This window comes from Saimiri boliviensis, chromosome 1 (assembly GCF_048565385.1).
Source record: "Saimiri boliviensis isolate mSaiBol1 chromosome 1, mSaiBol1.pri, whole genome shotgun sequence".
Taxonomy (NCBI): Eukaryota; Metazoa; Chordata; class Mammalia; order Primates; family Cebidae; genus Saimiri; species Saimiri boliviensis.
Window position 1 is genome coordinate 16103260 of NC_133449.1, and position 21256 is coordinate 16124515.

At 40.3% G+C, this 21256-nt stretch overlaps 1 protein-coding gene across 7 annotated transcripts in view; it reads right to left on the reverse strand.

Moving 5' to 3' along the window:
- Positions 1-1444: 1444 nt before the first annotated feature.
- CYRIA (CYFIP related Rac1 interactor A) overlaps positions 1445-21256 on the reverse strand; it is a 116458-nt gene continuing 96646 nt past the window's right edge. For all 7 annotated transcript variants that reach the window (XM_039479256.2, XM_039479257.2, XM_039479258.2 and 4 more), the window contains 9 exons: positions 16905-17026; positions 15164-15269; positions 13196-13332; positions 12650-12727; positions 12356-12472; positions 12185-12264; positions 10634-10760; positions 6599-6669; positions 1445-4566 (listed from right to left, as the gene is read on the reverse strand). In XM_039479256.2, the coding sequence (XP_039335190.1) occupies positions 4503-4566; positions 6599-6669; positions 10634-10760; positions 12185-12264; positions 12356-12472; positions 12650-12727; positions 13196-13332; positions 15164-15269; positions 16905-17026 (902 nt within the window). In that variant the 3' untranslated portion in view covers positions 1445-4502. The remainder of the gene's footprint in view (positions 4567-6598; positions 6670-10633; positions 10761-12184; positions 12265-12355; positions 12473-12649; positions 12728-13195; positions 13333-15163; positions 15270-16904; positions 17027-21256) is intronic.

Here is a 21256-nt window from a genome sequence, read left to right on the forward strand (position 1 = left end):
AGACCTTTCAAAGAGCAAACACCTGGACATTCTATCTACACATGGATAAGCCAAAAGGTGAAATCAGGTGTGAATACAGACTGCAAATATTCACCAGGTTTCATGAATGTGGCCAGCTGAGCTCCTCCTCATCCTTTCAACAGAATCCTGAATAACAGTCAACTTTCTGGCTGGTAGGAAGACTATTCTGAATTGTACATCCCTCAGTTCTTCACTATCTGTATTCCTCTTCACAGTTACACATATTCTCTCTCATTTTTTCATAACTTTGATGCTCAACACTAATTTAATTAGGTACACACGCACCCACTCTTCAGGGCCCCCTTTCCTTCTCTCTCCTTCTAGCTTTTGTCTCCTTAAATTTGTCCACTTGTTCATTTACAGAAAAATTCCCATTTCCATTTATTTCCCATTGTGCCACGAATAGTCCTAACAATTGTGCCTTTTTTATTTATTTTTTATTTATTTGCATAGAGCATCATAGAAGGTCTCTCTTGGGAATTCTGAGCCTTGGAGAGTACACACAATCAGGTCTCAGGTGATCAGCTTCAGAAGTGCAGGGATTAAAAGTAGTGTTCCAGGAAACCCTCAACGTTGAATAGTTAAAAGAATTATTTCAGGGCTTACATTGTCTGAAAAATGTAGTTAACATAAAATATATTATTTGTGGATCTTGCCAAACCCATAAAGTACTCCTGCACTCAAAAGAAAGAAGAAAAGATCACTTATTAGCGTTTCTTAGTATCTCTGGGCAAGTAGGGCTCATGCATCTCTAGATATCAATTATGTCTCTGTTCATTTTCTGCCCTTTTGTCATTTTCTGCCATTGGCCGTTATTCAGATTCCTCTTGCTGAAATGAACAAAAGACAGCTGGTATCAAGAGTAGCACACTTTGGGTATTACTTTTTTTTTTCTTTTTAGAAATTCAGGTATAGAGATGTAAAGGGATGCTAGTGTGATTTTCTTAGAGTAAGTGTCTGGCAAACATCTACGTAGACTAATCATCATGTGCTTATCATCCATTCCACCCTGAGCATCATATAAAATAGAGGTGAATTTGTAAATATATGTACCAAACTTTAATTTTCATTTCGCACTCAAAACTCCTGTACAAAAAAAAGGCAAAGCAAGCAAAAAAAAAAAAAAAATTACAATGACTTCAGAAAACAACATGAAAACTTCAAAACAGCTTTGGGTCTGTAATGGCCTTTATGGATATAGTGAGAAAACTTGTTTCCAAGGTTTTGGACTCTTTAAGACAAAATTCCAATGTTTATTACTAACATTTAAAAAATATTTGTAGCTGTATAGAATACAAGATTGAATGAGAAGTCTCTGAATTCTACTGCACAATTGGATGCCAAGATTAGGAGGCTTAATTTTTCTTTCAGGAAAACATAAAATTACTTTTACTTAACTTTGATGATGTATCAGTAACCTCAGTTTACCATTAATGTCATAATTTAATGGTGATAACTAGGAACAAATGTTGATGAAGCATGATATTAACTAATAGTTAAAAGATAATATCCAAACCTTTCTTTATGGTTAATATTCTACCCCAAAGGTCAGCACATTTGAAGACATCCATTTCCAGTTGTTTCTTCTTTTTTACTACTAATTCCTAGTGGTGCACAAAGAGTTTCTGAGAACAGAGTCATAACGCCAAAGTGGCACTGCATTTGAGAAACATAATTTTTACCTTGTTGCTTTCCCCAAAATAAATATCTCAGTCATGGAAAACACTGTTTATTTGAAAACGATAAGACCTCAAATATGAAATATAGTTAACAATGACATTGACATTGTTGCTATCACTTTCCCCTAAACCACCCGTAAGTCTTGGACGCATGTGCATGCAGCACAGAAAAAAAACAAAAACAAAAAACCAAACGCAACAATCCATGATTGTTCAATGACTTTTGATGCTGGGTGGACAGCCTGTTAAAAGAATTTGTCTCCCACAGTATCTCTGGAGTGAGCACAATGCCCATCACCTGTTAGTGATCACAGACATTCAGTTAACCTGTCCTTCCAGTAATCAGAGGCAACAATTCAGACCCTGGACTTCTCGGAATCCATGTACTGCTGAATCTTAGCTTTAAAACAAAGTGGCCTGGCTAAATTGGGGCAGGCCAGCAGCCCCTTCCTTACGTTTGGTCCCATTTGATAGAAAGTCTAACTTAAAGTTATAAATGTGCTCATCTATTTACTCTGCGATCAATCTAATTTGACAGGTCATCCCTAACATTTTCTCCTTTAGCCAGCTGAGAGGCAGCTGCGGTGGAGATATACGACATGGGTTCAAGCCCCTCATGAGCCCTGTGGTAGTTGTCAAGTCTTTTACTTTCTTTAAGCCTTAATATCCTCACCTGATAGAGGGGGAGAAATTGACCCAATGATGATAAACATTATGTGATTCTATATTTGTATTCTAGAAAATTGTTGCTTAAGTGTAACATGTGACACCAAATACACTATCTCTTACGATGAATACCTCCTAAATTTCCTCACCTGGTATAATCATATCCTCCAGCTTCCTCTAGGGTTTTAGAATCCTTAGGTTCAAAAAAGTCTTGAAGGCCATCTAGCATATTTGTATTCTGATGAGAGAACCTTCCTCCAAGCAGCTGTACTTGTTCAACTTGAAAATCTCCAAGGAAAAGAGCCTTTTCCTTCTCTGTTGACTGATTTTAGATACAGACCAGGGAATCTTTCCTTCCATTTGACTGATCTCCCTTGCTAAAACAAAATAAGACAAGTATTTTTTCCCTTTTCTTGGAGGATCCAAAGAAAGATCAGCTGACCACCAAAGTCCAGAAAGCAATGGTATCTTACAGCTCATTCCCCGGATGTTGCAAATAATGCCAAACTCTGATGTACTCAGACTCCATTTCTCAGATTATCATTTACTAAACGTCTGAGTGGCTCCTTCTAGTGGAAACAGGCAAGTAATAATATAGACCAGACTGAGGATTTACTTAGAAAGGTTGAATCCCATCCCATAGTTTGTATTCACAGTCACATGGCTTAAAAGAAAGAGCATGGAGTTAAGAGTGAAGCGTCCTGGGTTCTAGGCCCACATGGGAGCCATCCTGTATAACCACATACTCTGGGTTTAATTTTTCCTTGGGAGGTCAGAATCAAAGATTTTCATGATTCCATTCTGACTAAGCTCTGATCTACAGAGAGAATTACTGCAGGCTTCATAATATTGTTCATTAACAAGACAAGGTGGGGCAATAATTACTGGGTATTACTTACTAAGGAAGAAGGGCGGAGTCAGTCATTTTATTGGCTTTAACCTTACAGGGCTCTTGAAGATTGTTTTAATTGCTCATTTTAGAGAAAAGGAAGTTAAGACTCTGAGAGCTTAAACACGTTTCCCAAGATCACATTATGACTCCTTAGTAAGGCCAGGACTCAATTCAGGTGCTCGCACCAGGACTTTTACATTGCAACAAGCTACAACAGGGCTGGGGAAGAGCCATTTTTTAAAACCTAGAGAAACAGAAAACATGGATATTTCCCCTCTAAATTCCCCTAGTTTTCTGGTAACTAATGCAGTACCCTAGACCTCTGTTCTCATATGAATTGTCTTCAGAGAACAGGGCTCCTATGAGGAGGGGCTGTGCACCCAGCACTTTGCAGATAACTGGAAGGTTAGTAAATTTACAAATAACTTCAAAGCCAAAGCTCCATTTCCATAATCACTGTAGGCAGAGGGTGTAGGCAGAAAGACTGCTGTCCTGTTGCCTGAGTGCACCTCTGCGGACCTGTCCCCCACTTCTCAGACAACCTCCTTCATCCGTCCAGTGGCAAGAGCACATCTATCTATTTCTGTTGCTCTCCCACTAACTGATTAAAATATGGGCATTTTTTTTCTCGTGAAATTAAAAGAGAACATTAGAGGGATATAAATCCAAACAGAAAGGGAATATGCTGATTAATAAAACACGTGCAAACAGTAAAGCTGCACGTGCGGATTGCAGTCTGAGGACAAAGAGGGGGTGTGTTGAATTCAAAACACTTGGGTTTCATTCTCCACATGCATTTTTCTTGGATTCCCTTCTTCCTCTGTCAAGATAACAGTTGTGTTTCTTGTAGCTGAGCCGACACAGGAAATCAAATATTTTGTGTTTCTATAAACTATACTTCCCAGAGAGATAACACATCTAGAATTAAAATACTACCACAAACAATTAGGAATTTTTGATTGTTATAGGTGTTGTTAAAGGACTCCAGTAGCAAAGATCAAAGTCTCCAAAATTTGCCTTTGGAGAAGGGGGTTTCATTTCAGACATCAAAGGTAAGGCTCTCAAGTCAATTTATGCTCTGCTGGGTTGAGTCAGTCAGGATACAAATTAAGGTCCATATATTTCAGTGACAAGAAGGAAACGGTTATGTAAATACACAAGTATTAACATCAATCTGTATTAAATTATGTAAACATATACATCTTCTGAGGTCAGCACATAGATCCTCTTCTTTGAGCAGAGCTCTACTGAAGCATTGCTCGAATCTGTTTGGAAGTCGATTCATCATTCAAGTGCTTTGTAGTGAACCTGGATGGAGAATGGTAGAGGTTAGCGGCAAACAGTGCTCTGCGTAAGCTTCAGTCCGTCTTTACCTTGGGAAACACAATTGATATTTGAGCTTATTTCTTTAGACAAAGACCCACACTTCAATGCTCACAGTGTTCTCAGACAGATTTAATATTTGATTCTTCCTTCCAAAGGAATTTTGTGTTATGGTTATTAAACGAAGTGGATTTTTTTACATAATCAAATAGTTACACAGAGGAGATATGAGCAGTCTCAGTTTCCAGGGAGGCGGACTTCACAGGATTGAGTGCAGAATCCTGACGGAGCCTACGCCTGCTGACTCACAAATTTCAGAATAGGGATTTGCAAAGCTGCATTGCCCAGAACATGAATGTTGATGGTTCTCCATTTTCCTGGCAATGCTTAATTAACCTCATTGCCACCACAAGGGGGCACAAACACAGGTAAGCAAACCCACAAAAGTGGTGCAATCTGCAGCCTCCCAATAACCCGGAGTACGATCATTTATGCTAAGGAAGGAAAAGAGAATTAACATGTAATAAAACTTTGGCCAGGTCCTGGATGCTCCATGTTAAGTTTCATGTTACAACAATTCTGTAAAAGTGAGGTTATTACTTTCATTTTATAGGTAAGAAAACTGAGGTTCAGAGAGGTTAAATGACCTATTTCAGATCGCAGGGTTACTGATTTGAGATTTGTGATTTCTGATTCAAACCTATATTTTGCTATCCGGAAAGGCTGTGCTCCTTTCAGGTCATTACATTGCCTCCAAGAGGCACAAGTTCTAACGAATCAGATGGGACTCATGGCCTAGCACAGCGTTTTGCTTGATTGAATGAAGCTGGAAAGCTCAAAACATTCAGAAGTTAAAGCCTTCTTCCTGTGTATAGAGTCATCGTGGGGTGAAATGGACACCAGGAGAAACCCTTGGTTTTCCCATAGACTCTGAAAGGTTCTTATATTAATACTAAATCTCTTCTGAAAGATGATGACTTAGCAACTCACAAAACAGCATCAACCTCAGGTCTATTTTGCTCATTTTGTGTGTGTCTCAGTTTCATTTATTAAGTGGAGATAACAGATCAGCCTTACCTCTCTGACTTGTAATGATTAAATGAGACAATGTGATTGGAAGTGGAGTATAAAACTTGAGTGTTGTACATAGGTAGAGCATTATTGAGCCATCCCACTTAGACTTACTGAACACTAACTGCATATACAACACTGAGTAGAACTCAGGGGAATCAAAGATGAATAAGACAACAGGGACTATAAACCTTCTAGATTGCAATCTAGTGTGAGAATGATTTACACAGCACTGTGATTCAACCAATTCTTACAGATGTGTCAAGAGCTAAAAAAGAATCCCCTCTCTGAAATGGATTAACCACATGCATCCCTGGGAAGAAAGTAGCTGCCTAGGCATCACTTGTTAGCAGTGAGGAGCTGAAACATGCCACAGCTGGCCAAATATTCAGGCACCTAGACAGTGGGTTCTCAATTCTGGTGGCTGCACATGTGAACCACCTGGGGAGCTTTAGAACAGACAAACAAAATGGATACCTAAGCCCCTAGCCCAGAGATCCCAATTCATTCGGTCTGAGTCACATGCGGTGTTTTCAAAAGGTACCCACACAATCCTCAAGGGAGGTCAGGTTTGGGAACCACTGGTAAAGGGGAAAGTGAGAGCCTGGAAGCCTCTTGTTCTGAGGAGTTCCTATAAGCCCAAAGTAGTGTGGCTGAGAGTTAGGTCCATGACCCGTGAGGTCACCCACACCTGGGTGTCGTTCCTAGCTTGTCCATTTACTGTGTGACTTTTGGCAAGTTATTTGATTTCCCTGAATCTCAATTTTTTCCATCTTTAAAAAGGGATGATAAAAATGGTGCTTACCTCAAAAGATTTTTAGGAATATTTCAATATGTTAAAATATGCAAGGGTTAAGTTTGGTGCTATCCACAACAGTATTTACATTTGCAATAGCCCTGAAGGGTTGGCTGTTCCCTGCGAGCCTAACGAAGAGCTGAAGCTCACCTGAGGGCATTCAGCAGCCCCTCCACGCTGTCTGGGGCCTGCTCCTTCAACACCTTTATGCAGCCTTTCATCTAGGGGGAGAAAGCACAATGTTTGTTAATATCTTAGCAATACCGTCTATGCTAATATCTACCCATAATAACACCTATCCATAATGTCAGATTCTTTCTTCCCAGAGAACTCCAACACAGAAATGGCCAACAGGCTTTCCCACCCCCTCAGGCTGATAAGTTGTTCCTCTGGGCTTCTAGATGATTCTGTATGATTGCAATCATTATCAGTTTTCATACTATATTGCATTGTACATTTCACTTTCCTGGCTTTAAGGACAAAGACTTGAGACTTTGTTCCTCTTGCCTTGTACTATGGAGCCAAATGCACGGCCTTCCGTCTACTCAGTGCTCAGCTGGGATTTACTGAATAATTTTATGCCATTCTTCTGCCTTGCATGTTTTCTTTTCTTGAGCTATTTGACTGGCAAACCCTTAACAATTATTTTAGACCCAGCTGAAGATCAGCACCTCCTGGAATCCTATTCTGACCTCTCTACCTTGATTAGATAGAAGTAACCAACACCTTTGTGTGCTCCCAGGACTACTCTACCATTTAGTAGAGACACTTGGGAAGTTTAGTGCCCATATTAACTTCTTTCCTTCACTAGACCAGGAGCTCCTAGAGGAGCAGGTCTATGTCTCAGTCATCTTTGAGAGGACTGAAGGGCCACCGTTCAGAATGTGAACTTCACGGAGGCTAAATGTCTGAGTTCCCTTCATGCTTGTTTGTTTAGTGTCTTCACAAACCTTGGTAAGTGTCTTAGCTGTTTGTGTCCATATAATACAGTTGACCCATAATTTGGGAAGTGCATGGAAACTGAATTTATATTGCTCACATTACAGTATGTTTATCTTGGCGTGTTTTTTGGCAAACCAAGAATCTTTCTGCAAATAACATAATCACTCATTTTAAACCCAGCTATTCACATGCTGTTATATTGGATTTGGTTATATGAAGGGCCCCTTTTATAACGGCCCATAGAAACATTTCCTGTCATTATGCTTCTTGCATGTCAAAAGTTTTATCTTACAGGCCTGATAGACCCTGATAGACTGATGGAGGCTGCTAGAGTGTGGGGATCACTATAAGCGCATCAAGAAAGAATATCATGGCCAATTAGAGATGTCTGTCACGTGTGCTGGATTGGGAGAAGCTACAAGCATGCCAGGTGTGTGCCACCCCATGGCATCAGGCTCAAGGATGGAGAGATTCTGTCCCTCTCCCATAGTTCGTTATCCTAGTATGGAAGTGTTCTCGTGAACCAGGCCTAAGAAGCAGTGAGAACACAGATGTGGAAAGGGGTGGAAGAGCAGGGAATGCTGTTTGGTAATTTTGAGTTCCACTTAGGGTGATGAAAGCTGTAGGTGTGAAAAACAAGATGGTGCCCAGGATGCAGCTAGGGCCAGATGCAATGTGAATTCAACAGCGTGTTCAGGAGTTGGGGGCCTTTAACTGTAGAAACCATCCTTGACAGATGTCAAATGACCCAGCAATGCGGTTAATATAGAAAGGGACCAGAACAAAGCAAGAACAGAGAGAGGAAGACCAGTGAGAGTCTCTGCGGGTGTGAAGTGTGGGAGCAGCAGTAGGCATGGAGGAGCAGGGAGAGATGGGGACTAATCTGAGGTCGACTCTATAGGATGTGGTGACTGATAAAACATGGGGTGAAGAAGCCATTCCTTGTTCTCAGGGACAATTCTAGGCTCTGCCTTAGGGACTGGTTGGAGGATGATAAAATGCCTGAGACAGGAACCCAGGAGAAGGAACAGGTTTGTGGGGAGAGGGGAAACTTTGGTTTGGGGCTGGCCATATTTCACTTTCTTAGAGGCACATGCAAACATCCATATGAAAAAGCCTTAGGTAGTGAGACCTCCATGGACAAAAGGAAACATCAAGGCTGTGTGAAGACTTAACATGATATACTGATTACAGCTTCGAGCCAAAGACTCAGTAAATAACATGTAAAGCCAAGTTTTTTAAACATTAGGGCTACAAGGCATAATTTTACCCAGTGTATTTTTAATTGTTGACTTTGTGACAAGTTGACAAATGGCTATGGTAATGAGAATGTCTCATGAGTTCTGGGTAATGAACTCAATCCATAGTCAAATAATATTTATAGAGTTATTTATACTCAATCTATAGTATGAAAATGTTAAAGCCTCACAAAGGATACAGTAAAAATATTTATTGGTATGAAAAATGCCCATAATATACTTTTATGTAAAAGAAATATGTTTCAAAAAGCACATAAAGCAGGCTCCTAATTTGTTAAAGACATCCACACACACGTCCACACAAGCATCTACACAAAAAGAAGGTAACACATGTATGCAGCCGTAGGAACGGTGGTCTTCTGCCTACAGCGAGGTTATTACAGATACATTTAATTTTCTATATCTTCATTTCCTACTTGTCAAAAAAATTTCTTTTGAGATGGAGTCTCACTCTGTCACCCAGGCTGGAGTGCAATGGCATGGTCTCAGCTCACTGCAACCTCTGCCTCCCAGGTTCAAGCAATTCTCCTGCTTTAGCCTCCCAAGTAGCTGGGACTACAGGTGCCCACCACCACACCTGGCTAATTTTTGTATTTTTAGTAGAGACGGGGTTTCACGATGTTGGCCAGGCTGGTCTTGAATTCCTAACCTCATGATCTGCCTGCCTCAGCCTCCCAAAGTGCTGGGATTACAGGCATGCGTCACTGTGCCCGACCAAAAAGTTTTTAACATAAATATTTATTTTCTTGGTAAACAGAAATAATTACATTAAAAGTAGTAAAGAGTCTAGGAAGGAACATACCTAACTATGCTATGAACCCAGAACCTCAAAATGAGTAATCCAAGTTACATTTTTTATTGATACATTATCTTGTATTCTTCAGACTTATGGCCCTCCTGGGCATGTAGACTTTCTCTTGCATAAGGCCAAAGCGTCAGGACACTGTTCTCTGCAGATGAGTGAACACAGTGTACCACCCAGACTCAGCTACATTGGAGTAAGTTACCACCGAGAGGTCCTATTTTGAACATTAAAGGCTTTAAACGAATACGTGGGATACACTACTGAGTTGGTGCTGCAGACAAGTGCTGGATGAATAAGAGATGTGCTTTATCCCACCATCAACAGGAAAAGCACCAGCACACTGAAATCATGTGTTTTCAAATATCTTCATTCATTCATTCACTCAGTCATTCATCCATCCATCCATCAAAACTCCTACAGGGCATCTGTTGAGTGCCACCCACTATGTGCCAGGTACTGTGCAAGGCAGTAGAGCAGACATCAGGCATAGAGATTATGGTCTCTGTCCTTGTCAAGGAACTGTGCAGTAGTCAGAAAATACAAAATGGTGAGTGCTCTGGGGACCAGCGGAACAGGAGGGCTCATCCCATGCAGAAAATGTGTTCTTAGATGAAGTGACATTTAAAGCATGTCTGAAAGAAATACACCCATCAGACAGGAAAAGGAAGGCTCTCTGGGCAGGAGAAAGTACTCACACATATCACACATATCCAAATGATGAGGAACAGCATGGGGCTTGAGTGGAGCAACAGGTAGGGAGTGGTGGGAGAGGAAGTGAAAGGGTCATTTGGGATTTGACCATGGTGTCTTAAAGGCAGTATCTCCCAACTCTTCAAAATAGGACATGTATAGAATAGAAACCATCTATTTGTATGGCATATTGGGTAAATGAAGGCACAGCATGTAGCTAAGTGACTGTCCATCTGCTCAGCTCCATTAGAGGCTGAGGGGATCAACATCGCAGCATTGCTGCTGTGCTTTTGAGGTTGCATGTTTTGTCCTAAGCACATAAAAAAGCCTGGACATCTCGCTGTGAGGACAGCTGCCAGGATGGGCTGTGCATCTTAGAAAGATCACTCTCCGTGGAGTGGTCCTGAGGAGCCTGAGGAAGAGAAGGAAAGTCTGTTTGGCAATCTTCATGGGCCTTATTTGGAAAGCACATTTCACAGCTGTTCTTACATCGATCTTGGACGTCTTGCAGAAAGCTCCCACAGGGTGGACATGATCATAGAGGATGATGACTCCCACCATCACCCTCATGCAGAACATCAGGGTCTCTTCACTAGTAAACCTGCTTTTGTACTCCCTGCAAGAGAAGAAACAGCAGCAGCGTCACTCGCTTGTTAGAGCATGTGATTTCTCTGGCCCCAATACTGGCTACTTTAGATGACTCCAATCCTCTCTTAAGAACAATCCCAGACCTGCAACAACCAGTTAATATGATTCTGAGGAAATCCATGATGATAATTCTCCTTGAATCTATTCAACCAGCAATTCAGTGTGAAAATAAGGTAAATTAAAGGGCAGTAAATTCCTTTCTCATTTGCCCTTCAGCAGACTAGCTCATCATGTACATCACTCTCCCACCCATCAATCTTGGATATTTTATAGCAGGTCCTTCTGGCTGTCCACGATTATAGAGAGTAATAGCATCATCACAGAGAAAAAGGATCAGGTTCATTTCTACAGAGCAGCTATCGTGTCTCCAGTCAGAGTAACCTCCTTTGTTAAGAAACAGGCTGCAGATATACTGGATTGGCAAAAATGCCTAAACAAAATATGTATCATTCATAGATATATATCATTCATTGATACCAAGAGTATTTATAGAGTTTGAATTTTGTCCACTTACCTTGACAGAGTCCCTGATGATTCGGATAATTCAGGCCAATTCTAGAGGCTTTCTTAGCACCTATTTCATTATGAATTGGCTCCGCAATGAAAATGATTACTATTTCTGCCTTGGGATAAATCTTAACTTTGGTACAAATGAAATATTTGAAATTAATGCCATCTTACATTTGAACAAGCTATCAGATTTCATAAGGCATTCTTTATGCCTTTGGTCTTCCTAAAGACTGCAAAGTAGATGGCCTTATGGGAACTTCATTAGATGAGGAAACCGAGACTCAGGAAGTCAGGCCAGTTATTTACAGGCACAGCAGGGCTGCAGACATAAGTGGAGCTCAGAATTTTGAGGACAGATTACCATGCTGCTTCATCCCCAACATTCTCAATCATTTTTAAATCTAACAAGTAGTAACTAGTTTAGGTACAAAAAAAAAAACTGCAGAGAGAGAGAGATAGAGATAGATAGATAGAGTGAGAGAGAGAGACCTCCATTCTCAGTCTTGAAACAGTCTTATCATGTAAACTCTTGGTTTTACATCTTCTCTACAATGTATTTATCATGATACTCCATCATTTAACACAGCCTCCATTTGGTTCTTACACATCTTCTACAGCATCTTTGATCTGAGCCTTGGTTCTGCTACCTAACAAGCTATGCGTCTTTGGGAAGTTGGTCAACCAGTTTGGGTCTCAGTTTTTCCAGCTATGAAATAGGGATAGTGATGCCTGCTACCCAGTGTTCTTAATGAAATTAAAGCAGATGATATACATGAAAACTTCAAAGTGTTGACCCAAATGGTACATGCCATTAACATCTTCATCATAACAGACATTGGCTGGGTGGAGTCTCAACCAAGAATACACCTCTGATTAACTTACGGAGTTTCCAGCATGACTTTACAGACACTTGTCATGGTGCTGAGGCAGTCTGTGGTGTTCTCTATTGGCAGGGTTTTGTTCTAAATGGGAGACACAAATGTGCGTTAGCGCTGCTTGCAGCTCTTCTGTGCAGTTAAGAAGAAAAGCACCTCGTTTCTCAGCTTCACTTACTTCCGAGACAAAGTGCATTGTGGCGTTGCTAAGAGTTTTCAGCATTGGTGTGGCTTCTGCATAGAAGAGGGACATTCGATTGGCCATCTCGTTATTGACTTCATTCTCAATGTCTAGCTGATGAAAACAAGAAGAGAAGATGCATTTATAAAGAGAAACTCAAACTCTCCAAATACTCTCCTCTGGAACTGCATTACAGACAAGGACATTGTCTTCTCTCTGGGTTCTGCCTGATGCAGAAATCAAAAGAGCCATGGAGAAGGGTGCAAAGGTCAAGGCAACCCAGGGACTCACATGCATGTTGTTGATGCGGTTGCGACTGATCGTTCTCCTGTAGTAGCTGAAGTCATTCTGAATAGCTGGGTTCCTCATCTGAAATTCAAAAGAGAGGAGTGAAGGTTATCTTCACTCCTATTAGATGGGGGAGGTGCATTAGGAGCTCAGACACTAGGTTTTATAAATATTTCAGGGCTTCTCTTTGTTACATAAGAGTCAAAGCAACTTCTGGTTAAAAATAAGGACCCAGCTTCATTATTTCAAAATATGCCCTGTAGGCTAGATTTCAGGGAAAGTATATTTGGTCTCAATGTGGAACAGATACTTGAAAAGGTTTTCTCTGATTTCATTTGGCAGATTTAAAATTTCCATATACAAATCATTATCTTAAATTACTTTTGCCACATGGAATGCAAATTCTCACCATATTATATGTCTCTCTAGGGGAGAAGTTACATCCTACTCATTTATCCACCCACCCACCCCACAGCACTAACAGAATAGCTGTAAACAGTAGGTACTCAATACAAGCTCATTAAATTTTCACAGCACATTTGGCCTAACCTTCAGCTCATCAAATCGAAGGGTAAAATGTAAAATTTCGGCAAACTCCTTTGCCAGGGCCTGCTCCCTTTCCAGGTGTTGGGTTGGTGTGTAGGGTGGACAAGTTAGAGATTCCAGTAAACTCTGAAGAGCTTTTTCTGAAAATCAAAGGGATAAATATATTGGAAGTGGCCCACAGAGATCCTTCAAAGAACATGATTCCCAGCCTCAGCTGATAATCTCAGACACCACCTGCTTGAGTCTTTCCCAATAACTACGTGAGGTGTGCTGCGTGTGGACCAGAAAGAGAAGGAATCCCACATGGCCGGGCAGGCTGCCTCTCCTGCAGAAAACCCCCATGACCACAGTGTTTTGTAAATGTGTCTCTAAGCTCAGATGGACCTGGACATATTTAGTAATCCCAATTTCTGACACTATTAGAATATTGCAAATATGTGTTTTTGAGTCATGTGCATGAGACAGCCATTCAAGATTCAGGATGAGATGAGACAGTACCCTAAACACATAGGTTAGATGACTGGCTTTGCAGGGAAAGACCTCTGCTCCTATTTGACTTTTCTGTGCACCCACACTCTAATAATCCCAGGATAATTTTCTTGGAACCCACTGCCCTATCTACCTCCATTATCCTTCTTACAACAGATTCACTACTCCCACTTGTCTGTGTCTAAACATTCCCTTATAGCTGGTTCTTCAATACATTTCTAATACCACAGCATCGTTTAACCAGTCCTCTATAGCAGGGATTGGCAAGGCATGGCCCATCAGCCAAATCTGTTCCACTACTTTTGTTTTGTAAATAAACACAAGTTTTCTTAAAACACAGACATGCTCATTCTGTTATGTAATAACTAGGGCTGCCCTTGCATGAGGGAGGCAGAGACGAGTGGTTGCTAAAAAGACAGGATGGCCTATAAATCTAAAATATTTATGATTTGACCCTTTACAGAAAAGTTTGGGCATGTCTGCTCTATATAGTTCTTATATAACTTTTATAGCATCTCTACAAGGATGTCTCTGGCCTTTTTGAGATATTCATGTATAAGAATACACTCTCTTCTGAGAAGGCAGCCAGTTCTATCTTGGCCTGCTATCAATGAGGAATTGTTTCCCCTCTTGCTGAGCTAAATGTTAGCTCCTCAGAATTTCCATTAACTGGGTCTACCCTTTGAAGAAACATAAAAAGAAGTTTACGCTCTCTGCTACTCTCTTCTGCGAGAGAGTCTTCAGAAACCCTCTCTTCTTGGAAAACTGGTTTGGTTCATTCAAATACTTCCCTGGGTCTTAACTTCTAGTCCTCTCAACATCACAGTCATTACTTTCCCAAGATATTTCAAGTTCTGTGTTTTCCTCTTAATCCGTGGCACTCATTTTATGGCAAAAGTAGAGTAAGACCTGCCTTCCTCATTCAAGATATATTATATTAAGCAACGAAGTCCCCTCCCTGGGGAGTGATTCTGTCATATTGCTGGTCACATTGAGCGTATTACCAACCAGATCTGGCATTACTCAACATCTACAAAGCCATCCTGTACTTGCACATTTTTTTTAAAGCTTAAGGAAATAACGTTATATTTGTTTTTCTTGTATTTTACTCTATTAAATTTATCATTTGACTCCAGACAAGCAAGTTCTTTGTTGGGTGAGCAGGTAACCTGTATCTTTCAACTTCTCTGTTACTCAGAAGTGTGATCAGCTCACAGCAAAACTATTAAGAGTTGGACAGAGCAGAGAACAGGATCAAGAAGATACTGGTAGAGACACACTAAAGGTGCCAATAACTTCAGGGGAAGAAACTTTGTGGTGGATTGAAAGAAGTGAAAGTGACAAGAGCTGTTATGGCCTCTCATTTGACGCAGTGGATGGATGTGGGACATTTTCCAATATAGTAAGCTATTCCCACTACCTACTCAAACACCAAAACAGAACTCCGTATGTGGGACATGAAAAGTACAAACACATACTCACCTAGTCTAATGGAAAACTCGTAAAATCTCTTTAGCCTTACAACGAGAGGACACACTGCATTCCAAGCTTTTTCTTGAAGCTGGATGTCATTGGGATTTTGAATTGCCTACAAAAACACAGTAGAGCTGTCTGTTTAAAAAGCAGCAGCAAGCTCTACATCAAAATACCCTAAGATTGAGAAATTTTAGTTAAAAATACAATCCCTGCTGTGCTTTGCTGATGTATAATACTTACATCAACATTGGTTCATTGGACTGTCCCCCAAGATGCTCATTTTGAATGGAAATTTTAACACTTGAACATACAGCAAATGGCTCTACAGTATAGATCCTGTGTCATCTTACTTGTTTCTGTTATCTTGAATACAAAAAATTCACATCTAATTGGAAGAAACTCAGCCCTCTCCATCACCATTTGATTCTTCTAAAGTGGAATCAGTGCTCATTATAAAGTGCAAATTCTGTAGACATTTCCTTTCTCTTTAATAGGTACTGCATTCCTGCCAGTTTGTCACGTTATCTAAATTATCTAAATTAAATGGTGACCCATAAGTAGAAAAACCACCTCTTGGTAGACGGTTACTTTCTTAGAAACTCTGCCTTGTCTGAGTTTCAGCAACTTGAAGACTATGATGGTGGTGCTGTTCTTTTCAGAAGGATGGGGGCAGTGGCAGTACTCTGTGTGTGTGTGTGTGTGTGTGTGTGTGTGTGTGTGTGTGTCTATTTGCATGCATATATGTATGTGTTGATATTTCCACAAAACTAATGCTTTAAAATAAAAAGAGTGTGAAATTTCTTGCTTTTAAGGCATTGTGAAGTTGTAAAAGTCCAAGTGGTGATTTTCTTTTTCTTTTTGTTTTGTTTTTTGTTAATTTTAGAAAATCTCTTAAAACGTTTGAGATGACAGACTGAAAGCAAGGTGGTTTTTTTGGCTGTTGTGTATAACTCTGGTGCAACCTGTCTGAGTAATTACCAAACTCCAGAAAGTACATGTCCACCCAGACTTCATGATTCATATTTCAACTGTTGTTCACAGACTTTACATTGTTTCCCTTAAATGAAGTAATATATTGACCCATTATTGTTTAAATGTGAGACCTGCAATATCACCTGTATGTTTGAGAAGGGAATAGTTAATATTTTACATAATCTATAGCACTGTGTGCTCATATTAATGCATTCGAATAAAAGGGGCAATCCATGCATTTTTTTTTTTTCGAGACACAGTTTCACTCTTGTTGCCTGGGCTGGAGTGCAATGGCGTGACCTCGGCTCACTGCAACCTCTGCCTCCCAGATTCAAGTGATTCTCCTGCCTCAGTCTCCCAGAGTAGCTGGGATTACAGGCACCTGCAACCACACCCAGCTATTTTTCTTTTTTTTTTTTTTAATTTTTAGTTGAGACGGAGTTTCACCATGTTGGCCGGGCTGATCTTGAACTCCTGACCTCATGTGATCCACTCGCCTCAGCTTTCCAAAGTGCTGGGATTACAGGTGTGAGCTACTGCGTCTGGCCCATGCTTTTTGTTTTTAAGGACACATTACCCTTCTGTACTACTTCCTGGGACTCTAGGAAATACTATGGCTATTACTTAATCTTGCTCTGCATGTGTGTGTGTGTGTGTGTGTGTGTGTGTGTGTGTGTGTGTGTTTGTGCGTGCGCACACATGCATGCGCATGCACATGTGGTTTTCCCTCTGCTCCTCAGGTGTTGTCAGTTCAGTGTGATGATGATTGGCATACGTCTCGGATCTCTGGGCCTGCGCCTTTGTAAGCCTGCAGGTCTGCAAGGATGCTCTCAGAATCCTGAAGGACAGCGCTGATCTGGTTCCAGATTTCTCTCTCTCCTTCTGTAGGCTGAGCATCTAAGAAACAAAGAAACCAAGAGACACAGAGTGCTGGTGTTTACAAACAGCTTGGGATGAGGATGGATATTCAGTTCTACCTGTCTGACAATCCTATCATATTCCTGCTGCTCTGGTATTTACTCTTTAGCCTAATAAGCTGCTAGAATGCTGGAAGGGCAAACTCACACAACTTCTGTTCATTACTCAGTTCAAAATAGTCAATGATCTTTTTATAGTCATAAAATAAGCATACGGGAATCATTATAGGCACTTATTTATGTGGAACAAATCTTTTGCACACTTCCTATGTAAAACAGTGCCCTGGATGATAGAAAGAATAAACGTTGTCTTTCTGAATCCACATTTTTTGGTCTTTTTATTATTTTATTTTTTTAATTACTATTTTTATTGCAGTTAAATACACATAAATTTCACCATCTTAGCCACTTTTAAGTGTGCCGTTCATTGATATTAAATACATTCATAATGTCATACAACCATTGTCACCCTCCATATCTGTCACTCTTTTCATCTTGTAAAACCGAAACTCTAATTGGGTCTGCCTTTTAAAGAAGCAACTGAATATTTCTACTTTGACTGAAAATCTGTGAATCCTGTGAAAATTTGTGTAGATGGGAAAAACAGTCCACCTTATATTTCCATATTTAAAAATATGTTTAAAAACTGGACAACTAAAATACTTCAAACCATGATGGAGGCATATCACTCCTGAACACACGGATATGTAGAAAACATTTCTCATTGAACCTGAGCTCATGCTAAAGAGGTTTGGCAAAGACGCGCAGGGAGTTCATTTTAAAGACAACCGTTCTGTTTATCTTTGGTTTTGACCATGACTGTTCCCCACAAAAACAAGTGAGGCGCTGAAGCCTCCATAATGAAAACAATATTCTAACAGTCACAGAAGTACCCTCGAGCTCCTCAGTGAATTCTCACTTGATGACCTTCCCGCAGTCAGTATGTGCTCTTGTTCCTGGGGGCATTTCACGGAGCTGGTGGCTGGGGGTAGAGAGGTGGTAAAGATTGGATTTTATTTATCTGGTAATTCCTATATAACAGGTTATCTGCCTGGTCTACTAGGGAAGTTCATCTCTCCATCTAAAACAAAGGCACTGCTCATGGAGAGGAAACAGATGTCATTTTATAAAATTCTGTTTTTAAATATCCAGATCCTGAGACACTGTGTGCTTGCAGCAGAACTCACTAATAGAGGGTAAGGGATGAGTTTACACCTGGTCTAACCCTCCCAGATCAAATCTCAGTTTTAACTAATCTTTGTGGGAGTACAAGGGGCTGATCCTGCAAAAGGGTTGTTCACCAGTGTTTCTCTGGGTGTTAAAACAAACAAACAAACAAACAAAAACCCAGCATCCACAAGATAAGTGATGGCCGAGTGGCACACTGGCTATACTGACTTGGTGTTTGGAAAGGCTGAGATCAGAGGAGGAACTGAGGCAGGGTGGCTGCTCCTGCTTCAGTTACCTGCACTCTCCAGGACTGGAACTCATGGAGATTTTTAGATTAGTTGATGCGCCAGGTCTTGCCTAAGACCTAAAAAACTGGTAGCATTTCCTAATAAATGAAGGGTGAAAATCATCAGTGCTATGGCAATTCTCTTTGAGAAAAAGATCATAGGTCCTCACAGGTTATCCAGAAACTTTGCAAACTATGCATTCAAAGAATGAGACCATTTAAACTAGGAACTAAGGAGGTATGAGAACGTATGTAAATCAGGACTCAGAGAAAGAGATGAATGTGGTCTAGGAAGAGTGGAAAAGTTAAACGTAAGGGATAGGACTTGAGCTGGGATGATGGAAGGTGAAAGGGAGTATATTCATGAAGAGAGTACAACTTGGAAAAAGGCTTGGCAGCTGGAGAAAGCAAGGCTGGGAAACAAATAAACAGACAACCAAATCTGCCAGGTTAGAAAACAGTCTGCTGGAGACAGTAAGGTGAAAAGGCATTTATTACAGGTTGAGTTTCCCATATCCAGGAATCTGAAATGCTCCAACATCTGAAATGTTTTTGAAGACCCACATGGTGCACAAAGAAAATTCTCACTGGAGCATTTTGCGTTTTGGCTTTTTGGATTTGGGATGCTCAACTGGAAAGTATAATGCAACTATTTCAAAATCAGAAAAAAAACATCTGAAACGCTTCTGGTCCTAATAAGCATTTTTGAGTGAGGGATATTCAACCTGTACTTTTTTAGGTTTTTATGCACTATTACTGTTTCCCACAAACATTGGTAAGTTTTCTCAGACTTGATGTTACTCACAATATTAATCACTTTGTATTTTACCTTTTTTCTCCTTTCTCAAACTTTTCTCAAAGTGATGCAAGTGTCTTAAACAGAAACCTAAAAATCCGCAAGCTAGGGAGCCCATAACTGGAGAAAATGTTTTGGTAGAATAGAATTCCAGGGTAAGGCTGGCAGTTTCTGAGTAAGAAAAGCGTCAGGGAAGAAAACATAAGAAAAAATGCAAAACAATGATCCTAGAAAACAAATAAAAATCAAACACTGACTATTCAAATCCTTTCTTCTTTTAAAAAATCATAAACTAAACAAAGACAATTGCCTAGAGAAGTGTTTATTTGGAGAAGAAGAAAAGCAAAATAGTCTGTGACCAAGATTCTCAGGGCTAAGACGATTTGAACATAATTATAAAAAGCGGGAAAGAATGCACTTTGAGGCCAGACCAGAAAGCCTTCTAATCTCAGATGTCACCTGGCTCTACCCTAGCAAGTCACCACTTGATAAGTTTTAAACAAAACAGAATTAAAACTAAGTGGGCCGGAGAGAAGAGCAGGAACATAAAAAAAAAAAAAATTCTGTTGATGATTATTTGAACAGAAAAAGAGAAAGATTTCAAGTCAGTTTTCAAAAATGGAGGCCTTTCTTAAATGTTTCAAAAATAAGACTGTTTCTGTAAGGGTGACCTAAAAACGTACTGGCATTAGAGACACACAAACTGCACTCTATCCCAGGTGAAGGGATCCTTTCTAATACAAATCAACATTGACATTTATATGACCACAGAGTTGCATGAGGAACCAGGGGGCTGGTACCACTTCTCTCCCCAAGGAGGCGGACTCGGGAGGCTGTGGTAAATAAATACCTTCCATCCTACGGTAATTCTCTGCTGGCAGCTGGGGTGATCTATAAGACAAAACCCTTGGTCCTCAGCCTCCCTCTCTGAGAAACTGTTTTTTTTGGCAGATTTCCTGACATCCTATTAGAAATATTTCTCATGTGGTTTAGCAGTGGTGGGATGTGGTAGGAGAAAGCCACTCTACAATTTCCTTCTTTCATCCAGGCTTAGAAATGTGTTGCCTCATTTTTATCCAAAATGTGTTGGTTTTATTGGATGTCCAATTTCTTCCTTCTTTCCTGTTGTGAAACTGAAGTCACCTCTTCCAGCCATAATTAGACGTGGGCAGGGTCCCTGCCTTCCAGGCCAGAGTGCTGTAAGATTCTCAGGGGACTCAAATCACAAGTGGTGTCAGCTTCCAAGGAAGAGAGTGACAACTGGGAGAAGCTCCAAGTCTGTCTCTCTCTCTTTCCAAATGGGGAAAGAACTGTGGTGACCCACAGTAAAATATAACATTGGCCCAAATCCCTAGGGAGGTCCATGATTCTTTCTGTTTTCATCCCCCAGCTAAATGATCATACAGTCAGAACTAATTAACGAAAATCTTAACCATTAGACTAGAGGACTCTGGTCACATTTGTTTCACTCATCATTATATTTCTAGGGTGTGGCACAGGGCCTGGCACATAATAGATGCTCAAGAAAAATTTGCTGAACAGTTACAAATAATTTAAATATACTACTCACACTGTGTTTTGTGATTTTTTTATTTTCTGCTTGTCTTTGAATCCTGAGATCTTTTGAGAAGGCCATTGGAGACAGGCAATAAACATGTGATGAATCAATGAATACATGAAGAAATTTGATAGCATGCTGGGTACTTGAAAGCAGTTTAGTAAGTAAACGTTCTGCTACTTTTAGATCCTCTCCTCTGTCTCTACTCCCAAAATGACTTTAATTTTTTTCTTTTAAATGACAGGGTCTGGCTCTGTCACTCAGGCTGGAGTGCAGTGGTACCCATTATAGCTCACTGCAGTCAAATGGCTTTTGTGTGGTTATATCTCTCCTGGTTGCCATTAAAATACAGGTATTTACCTACAGTCAAATTGGTCATTCACTCTTTCATTAACATCTG